Here is a 9,161-nt window from a genome sequence, read left to right as displayed (position 1 = left end):
TATGTAGACCAAGCTCATCATGAACTCACAGAGATCCACCTGCCTCTGCCTCCCAAGTGCTGGGATTAAAGGCGTGCACCACCATGCCTAGCACCTTTTCTCTTTAAAAAAAATTATGTGGGGGCTGGAGAGATGGCTCAGCGGTTAAGAACACTCACTGTTCTTGCAGAAGACCCAGGTTCGAATCCTAGCACCCACATGGCAGCTAACAACTGTCAGTAACTCCAGTTCCAGGGGATCCAACAGCCTCTTCTGCCCTCCGCAGGCTTTGCATGACACAGATGTACTTACCTATGTGCAGGCAATACACACATGGCAGCTAACAACTGTCCATAACTCCAGTTCCAGGGGATCCGACAGCCTCTTCTGTCTTCAGTGGGCACTGCATGACATGGGTGCTTACCTACATGCAGGTAATACATGCATACACATAAAATAAAAATAATAAAATATTTTTTAAAAAATTATTTTATGTGTATGCACGTATTGTCTGCATGTGTATGTGTACCCGTGTCATGCAGTACCCACAGAGGTCAGAAGAGGGCATTGGATCGCCTAGAACTGGAGCCATGGATGATTGTTAGCTGCTATGTGGGTGCTGGGAACTAAACCTGGGTCCTCTGCAAGAGCAGCCGGTGCTCTTAACCTCTGAGCCAACTCTCCAACCCCCCTTTTCTCTTTCTATGTCAACCGCCTCAGGTATTTCATGATAGTGATGGGAAGCTGACAATGCAACATTCCAGGACTGTTGGGGAAATTAAGTTAGAGCATGCACAGCACAGTGCCTAACATACAGTGGTGTAGATTTGATAATTACCTATTACTATTGTTTATTCACATGATTACCATTAGCATAATTGAATGAAACTAAATCATGTATGTAAAATACTTGGCAGTGGTTTGTTTGTGTTGGGCTTTTTTTTTTAATGCTGGGGATTGAACCCAGGGCTTCTCATATATTGGGCTAGAGTCCCAACCCAAGTACTCAGTATAACACTTGGTCTATAGTCAACAAAGTCAATATATGAGATTAATTATCTTCATTTGTTGTTTAGTTGGGGAATATTAGGAAAGAATACAAGATAATGCTGAAAATTAATTATCTCTGAGTTTTTAGGAATAAGAAATTGTTTAAAACTGCATTCGGTATGCTATGATTCCATAAAATATTGTCCCTGGGAGAAAGTAGGGGACAGGCTAATGGCACTCCAGAGTTTTGCAATTTCTTGTGAACTAAAATTATTTCAAAATAAAAAGGTTAAAGTGAAATTTGAATGAACTGAAGTGGTTCCTTTCACACTGGGGTAGAGGTCACTGCAGGTGTGAGGCAAAACCCTTGCGCAGGAGAGAGTAGAGGTCAATTTGGAAGACTTGGTCTGGCAGTTGTACGGTCCTCATTCTGGCTTCTGTTTCAACTAGTTCCATCATTTCACATTTCTGAGCTCACTTATCTCTTGTCTGTCATCAAATGAGTGTGTAATGGCACACTCATCTCCTAGAGTAAGCTGAAGCCTCAAGCAGGTATGTGCAAAGCCTGGGCCACTCCCAAGTGAGGTGGTCCTCTGTGAACTGGTCCCCAGTTATCTAGGTACATCAGTGAAAACCTCCCTTAGTAACTACCTGCAGGCCTGGGAAGACTAGACCCCATGAAAGAAGTCAGGATACTGCTTGCTTTGAGGAGAGGGACTGCCTGGGGAGGGAATGGGGGAGCCTTCATGGAGTGGAAAGTTTTAGACCTTGATATAGATGGTACCTCCACAGTGACCGACATCAGGTTGTGCCATGAATCTCTGGGCACCTTCCTGTGAGTTAAATTTCAGTTTTAAATACCTAAATATAAATGATTGATCCTAACATGCTAACTCAACCACAAGGAAATAAAGCACAAAAACTAAAACCTGGGTCTTTCTCAACTTATTGGGCCCCAAGATTAATTCTTAAAAATAACTAGAAAATCTACTGATGACTAGTGATCAGCTTTCCATGACGGAGGATTTTCTGGAGATAGGAGCAGAGAAGTGTCTCAGTGGAAATCCTGAGAGAGCTGCCAGGCACTCCCAGTTGAAGTCCCTGCCAGCCAGCAGCCACTCTGCTAAAAGCTGGGTGCCTAGCAGTGGGCAGGTATGAGAGGGGAAGGATGTTCTGGTGCCTAAGGGCCTCTGACAGCACCCTCACCGGCAGGGAGCCCTTGCCCCAGGCACAGGTGCCTCCCAGGGACGACCTGGTCCTGTGCAGGAGAGCTGCGGCTTGCTCTGAGTAGGCAGAGTCCATGTTGAAAACCTCCTCCTTCCCCGTGGGCTCCTGCGGTCCCTCAAGCTCTGCTGTTCCTATGAAATTAAAGTAGAGAGACAGGATTGGCTAGGAAGCAGTGGGGTTCCAGCTGGGGCTCACTGCTCTAGGAAGTAGTATTCCAGCTAAGGCCACTGTTCAGGAAGTGATATTGTAACTGAGGCCCACTGTTCCAGGAAGTGAGTCCAACTGAGGCCCATAGCTCCAGGAAGTGGTTTCTTATCCAAGGCCCATTGCCCAGGAAGTGATTTCCTAGCCAGGGAATTTCTGGACTGAGGCCTGTGGGACCAGTTAGTCTCCTCAGAGTTCCTTCCCATTACCCTGGTACAGGGAAGGAAAGGAAGTGCTCAGAGGTGAGCATTCTTTTTCTCCACAGAGAGGCCCTTTATCCTGGAGGATTCCCGGGCCCTGCAGAAGGATGCCACTTACCTGTAGGAGATACGGAAGCCTCAGACCTGATCTGAATCCATTTCATTCCCGAGTCCCCATTCTCTGAAGACACTTCCTATACAAATTACAGAGAGTGCTCAATTAGTCCTGTGGGAAGATGATACACATCCCTGGGAGATAGGAACCATTCAGGGGTGGAGCAACTGAAGCTCAGAGAGGCTAAGCCACTGAGCTGAGATCCCACAGCAGCTAAGTAGATGGGGAGAGACATGGAGGCCTTGCTGTCTGGTTCCAATGCCTATTGTTTTAATCACAGTGTTATGCCTTTTCCTATGGGTTCTAGAAGGAAGATGTCCACAGCCTGTCACACTTCAGTGCCAGCAGAACAGGCAAGGGACAATGAAAAGCATCATGTTTATATTGGTAATGACACAGACAGAACCTAAGCTTTCAGATGCACCCAAGACTCCAGCAGAGACAAGTGTGTGCACACCGGCTCCTGCAGCTCAGACCCAGATGCAGCATGGGATGCAGTGGAATGCAGAGAGGCCCATGTTGTTACAGGAATTGCCACATTCAGAACAGGCACCAGAGACTGTGTGGAGAATCATAAGCTTTATTCATGCCTTCATGAATTCGGGAATAACCTCCAAAGCTTGAGCCTAAAGCCACTGTTACTCAGAACATTTATAGGCAGCTCAGCATCATTTCTGATCTTTTCCGCTATTGGTGAGTTTAAATTCCTGCCTGTGTTGAAGAGGATAAATATATAATCTGTGCATTTAATACTGTTCAAATACACACACACGCACACACACACACATATGTATTTAGTATTTTTGAGACAAGGTCTCCCTGTAGCCCCAGCTGGCCTAGAACTCATTATGAACTCAGAGAGATCCTCCTGCCTCTGTCTCCCGAATGGTGGGCTTAAAGGCATGTGCCACTATACCCGGCTTTACCACATGATTTTTTCCCTAATTTCTCTTACCTGATTTTTTTTCTTTCTGTGTTTTAGGACATAGTAACTTCCATGTGCTGCTTTACTTAGTAAATGCTTGACCAGAGTCTACAGAAGTAGAACTGACAACAGAGAACTCAGAAAACCAGAAACACCACAGTTGTCTGCTGGGGCCCCTATTTGCGATTGTCCTGTTTATTAAATTCCATTTCAAAAAATGTTTAACTAGATGCCAGCAAATCTGCCTTTGTAGTCAACTTTTAGCTGCTTAACCATGAAAAGAATTTCCTGAAATTGTCTTGTGACTATCTTAGGAGTTGTAAATTACAGGAAACTAGAGTTTGAACCACCAATAAAAATGGTTGCCAAAAGATAGCACATAAACTCTGTAAAACCTGCAAACTGAACTGGGTGGGTACCCGGAACTTCAGAGCGTTAGCTCATCTGCGACTATGAGCAATAAATAAAAAGGTGAGCTCTTCAGCTCTCCAGGTAAAGTGCTTAATTTATCATCTGACTGATTTTCCATGCCAGTGTGACTATGGGCCTTGCACAGGGGTCTCTAGCCTATATGATCAGGCTATGTACTGGGCTCAGTAGCCCATATAACAGTAGAGTGGGAGCAGGAACTTTCAGCAGTCAGCTTAGCTAAGCTAGCTGCATTTCATCATAAGGCATTGAGGTTTCACTTCTCACTCAGTTCAGACTTCCTGTCTCAATGTGAGCTGCAGTGACATCACAGAAGCCCCAGGAAGACCGTGCTTGACCCCTTACTCACTCTCGAAGTGAAGGCCCCGAAGACATCCCTGACATCTCGAATAGGAGCCTTGTGTCGTCTTTGGGCTGAGCGGGTATAGATGTCCAGCCGGCGGCACACGGTGGCTACCTGGGTCTGTGTCAGTGTAGACAGGAGTCCCTGGTGATCAGCGTCTAAGCCCAGGCCACCAACAAGGCCTGACAGGCCTGTGTCCTGCAGCCACTGGGATTCAGCGTCTCCTTCGGCCAACAAAGGGAAGGCACCAGATAAACACACAGAGTTCCATACGCACACAGCTCAGCTCAGCACTCAGCCACACATAGCAGTAGGCCCCACTCATGTGGACAAAAGGAGCTGCTGCAGAACGCATCAGGAGGCCTGCTAACACTGGCTAACTCTCCCTGGGTGTCTGAGAACTGGAGTGCTTATGGCACTAACCAGCATCCAGATTTTTGTTTTTTTTTTTTGTCTTTTTTGAGACAGGGTCTCCCTGTAGCCCCAGCTGGTCTGGAACTCCCTATATAGAGGAGGCTGGCTTGGACCTCACAGAGATCCGCCTGCCTCTGCCTCCCAAGTGCTGGGATTAAAGGCCTGGGCCACCATACCTGGCCCCAGCATCCAGATTTAAACTCAGCATTGAGACAGCAGGCTAGGGAGGGCCCTAAACACTCTGGTCCCCTTGATTTTGTGCTAGCATCCTATAGCAGAACTATGGTGTGTGCTGAGACTGCAGCTTCTGGTCCCAACTGCTGGGCTCTGTACCATGAGCTCAGGCCAGGGCCTGGAAAGCTACATCTGGACCCCCTCCCACTTATCCTGACGTAGTGGGCTCTTCAGATCACCCCATTCTGGGGGAAATAGCCAAGTGCTCACCAAGGAAGTCCTATGTCCCTGAGAGGGATGTGGGGCATATGTAGTTGCACCATGTTGAACAAACTAGACATCAAACACTGAAGATATCAAAAAAACCAAACCAAACTGCTTTTGTGGTCTTCTGGGTTATGTAAGTAAGCCAGATACAGAGCCCTTTCCCTGATGTTCCCCCTGAACTTGGGTACAAGAACAAATGTTCCCAGGGCATGTCCACCCTAGCTTGGTCCACCCCTGACCTGTGTGACTGGTGAAGGCTCTGGCTCCTCTGTGATGTTGGGACGCCCTTCAACTGAAAGGCATGTTATTCATGGCCTAGCATGGGGCAGTCTCCTATCTCTTTGTTATTTCAATCTAGAATATTCTTCCTGGGCTCATGGGTTGAGGCACTCGGTCCCCAGGTCGTGGGCTGTTGTGGGAGATCCTCTGGAAATTCAGGCTTAACTGGTAGACATGGGCCACAGGAGCTGGCCTTTGAACTTAGACCTACTCGCTATTCCAGTTTAGAATCCCCGGCTTCTGCCAAGGTGTGAGGATCCTCCATGATGTATTCCCAGTGCCCTAGTGCCCTGCCTTCCCCATCATGATGGACTGAACCCCAAAACCCTAAACCAAAATAAATCCTTCCCCCATTAAATTGTTTCTGTCAGGTATTCTGTCATAGCACTAGGAAGAAATTGATACACTTGATAATGTTCATCTGGATCCCACTATCCTTACACAATTACCTATCAAATCTTTCCCCTTAGTCATGGGCCACATTTTTTACTTAAACCTTTTGAAACTCAAAGACAATTTTATTTGAGTTTAACAGGAAGACCCCAGAGCAGGTAAGCTATAAACCGTAGAAGCTGTCCAGAGGTCAGAGATAGAGAAAAGGCCATGCTATTTGAGTTAAGCCAGCCTGGAGGTAAGCTACATGGTGAACAAGGAGCCATAGGCAGGGAGGGGCACTTTAGACAAAGACTGAAAAAGACCAGTGTCCCAGAGAAAGCATACTTCGGCTTTGGCCAGCATCTGAAAGAAAAAGACCAAAGAGAAGAAAAAAGGAAAGTTATGCCTTTATTGAGTCAGGACTCAGAAAGGTGGACATGCCCAACAGAACCTCATGGCCACTCATAGGGACTGCCTCAAACCTGTTTTAAAAGAGCAAGATCCTGTCTTAAATGGGGCCCTCAGCTATGAAAGGGACAGCAGGAGCAGGGATGGGAATGGGCAGGGAGGGCCTCAGGAGCAAAGCACAACGGCCCTCCTGCACAAAAATGTCATAATGAAACCCGTCATTTTGTGCACTAATTAAAAATAACGATGACGAAGCATGGTTGTTCTTGACTCCCTCTGTCCTGTGAGCTTACACTGGCCCTGTGTTAATTTTGTGGTCCAAAACGGTTGCAGCCTTCCCCACCCTGACTGCAGCCCCTGAGTTTGGTTTTTGATGCGCTCACTGGCTGTGTTGTGATGGCAGGCAGGCCGGTGTCCCAAACCCACCTCTGGCCTCACCATGGATTTCTTGGAAGCCCCGCACCTGCCCATCAGCCCTTGGGAGACCTGTGAGTCTCAGTGGGGCCTGTTTGATCAACCACAAGCCAGCACAGCTGGAAGGGTATGCCAGATCAAAGAAAATCAGGTGTGAGGAAGGGATGGGATATGGGAATGGACCTGCCTCTTCTAGACATCAGTACAGATGCTGAAGTAGGACAGACTGGTGATGCTCTGGCCTCAGGGAAGGTGATACAGCAGTAGGTAACATCGGGATGTGAGGATGACTACAGCAATGAGGAGCATCTGGCAAGCGTCTGGGGTATGAGAGGCAGGGCACTATGGTACAGAGCAGGGGTAGGAAGCACTTTCTGAGCCCGAGAGTGGCCAAGCACGGCCCTGTAGGTACCTGAATAAAGAACTTTCCAGAAGGGAAGCATTAAGGACATGGGCAGGAGTGTGTTTTGATGGAACAGCAAGGAAAACAAGGGATTGACAGCAAGACAGACTGGAAGGTGATGAAGCAGAGACCAGAGACAGGCCCCAGGGAAGTTCAGGAAAGACCTGCGTGCTCCATCAGGGTGGCTTCACCTGTAATGTGGTCCCACCAGGAGGTGGCGTCTAATTCATGTCCTAAGGGATTGACAGCAAGACAGACTGGAAGGTGATGAAGCAGAGACCAGAGACGGGCCCCAGGGAAGTTCAGGAAAGACCTGCGGGCTCCATCAGGGTGGCTTCACATGTAATGTGGTCCCACCAGGAGGTGGCGTCTAATTCATGTCCCGCCCCGAAATGTGGGGTATATGTGAGGTGATAGAATGCATACAAGCTATGCTGTTCTGGCTATCTCCCAAGGCTGGCCGGGAGCAGAGATCCTGACTTTCTCCAAGGCTCTTATTCCTCAGACCCATCTGCCATGTGATAAGGAGGCCCAGGTCACATGCAGGTCCACAGTCTCAGGCCACAGGTGTGGATGGCCACATTCGCCATCAGACACATGGGTGAGAAGTCCTTTGAGATGGCTCCCACACCAGACACCCTTGAGTTGCCACTGCAAAAGAGACCCTGAGCAAAAACTGTGCTGCTAGGTCATCACCCCCAGAGCAGTGAGATGGGTTAATAACAATGGCTGGGTGCTGCTCTGCACTGCGGTGTTTAAGGGCTTACAGCATGGTTACAAGGACACATGGTTGCTGTTACCCTGAGAGAGACAGGGAAATCTTTGAGCTTTTTTGCACAGAGCTTTTAGAATCCCACTGGAATGTTAGCTTTGCAGAGACTGTTTGGTGTCCCCCATTGTATCCCCATTAGCTAAACACTGCCTGGCAGACAAAAGACACACAGTATTTCCTGAATGACCATCCATTAGAACAAAATGTAATTGGCCTTATGAGACATCAGGCTCTGGTCTGTCATGTTGCTCCCCATGAAACAGGGTCCTCCCATCCACTCTGAAGTCCTGGCCAAGATTCCTCACCTTCTGGTAGCTGACCTTCACCCTCACTGTAGTCCTCCTCCTTCACTCCATCCCTCTGCTGGATCCGCTCCACCTCCATCCAGAAGCCATCCATGGACAAGCTCTCTGCCCAGGACAGCCGGGAGCGGGAGCAGTCAGCAAGGTGTGGCCGCAGGGGACGGTACTGTGAATTTGTAGGGCCTGCGGACGGGTCTGGGCTGTGTCAAGTGGGAAAGAGGAGGGAGTCAGGCCAGGCTCTAGTTTTGTGGTGCCAGGCTGGGGTCTCTGATGTTAGAACCTCTTCAGAATCCAGCCTGGGGCCTCTGGGGGCTGGCCATGCACCCCCAGCTTGTCTCTCAGCTGTGACAGATAACTGGCTTTCTCAGAAAACTGACCAGGGCCATTGACTCTTACAGAACCCTTGGTCACAAGTGATGCTGCTGCTGCCAAGAGCAGAGAAAGGACCGTCGTGTTCCACCCCTTCCTAGCCCTTGCTGTATGTGACAGTCACCCAGGTGTCAACTTGATGAGATCTGGAATCAACTAGGAGACTGACCTCTGGACATTACCCTGGGGGATTATCTTGATGAGGCTAATTGGGGTGGGATGACTTGCCCACTATGGTAGCACCAGTCCCTGGGCTGGGATCTTGGACTGTGTAAAAAGGAGAAAGTGAACCAGGCATGGTGACACACGCCTTTCATCACAGCACTGGGGAAGCAGGGGCAGGCAGATCTCTGTGAGATGGAGGCCAGACTGGTCTACATAGCAAGTTCCAGGTCAGCGGGGACTACAGGGAGACCCTGTCTCAAAAAAAACAAAAACAAAAATAACAGAAACAACAACAAAAAAGAAACCAAAGAAAAAAGGGCAGGGGGCTGGCTCAGCAGTTAAGAGCACTGGCTGCTCTTGCAGAGGACCCAAGTTTGGTTCCCAGCACCTACATGGTAGCTAACAAC

General features: G+C 48.5%; 1 protein-coding gene across 1 annotated transcript in view; it reads right to left on the bottom strand.

Annotated features, from left to right (window-relative positions):
* Arhgap40 (Rho GTPase activating protein 40) overlaps positions 1-9,161 on the bottom strand; it is a 44,378-nt gene that overhangs the window by 15,653 nt on the left and 19,564 nt on the right. The window contains exons 2-5 of the mRNA XM_008849577.1: positions 8,224-8,420; positions 4,419-4,636; positions 2,719-2,794; positions 2,176-2,327 (exon numbers count right to left, since the gene is read on the bottom strand). Of these exons, the coding sequence (XP_008847799.1) occupies positions 2,176-2,327; positions 2,719-2,794; positions 4,419-4,636; positions 8,224-8,420 (643 nt within the window). The remainder of the gene's footprint in view (positions 1-2,175; positions 2,328-2,718; positions 2,795-4,418; positions 4,637-8,223; positions 8,421-9,161) is intronic.

This window comes from Nannospalax galili, unplaced genomic scaffold, assembly GCF_000622305.1.
Source record: "Nannospalax galili isolate Female #2095 unplaced genomic scaffold, S.galili_v1.0 scaffold765, whole genome shotgun sequence".
NCBI classification, from domain to species: Eukaryota; Metazoa; Chordata; class Mammalia; order Rodentia; family Spalacidae; genus Nannospalax; species Nannospalax galili.
This window is presented reverse-complemented; position numbering and strand designations above follow the sequence as displayed.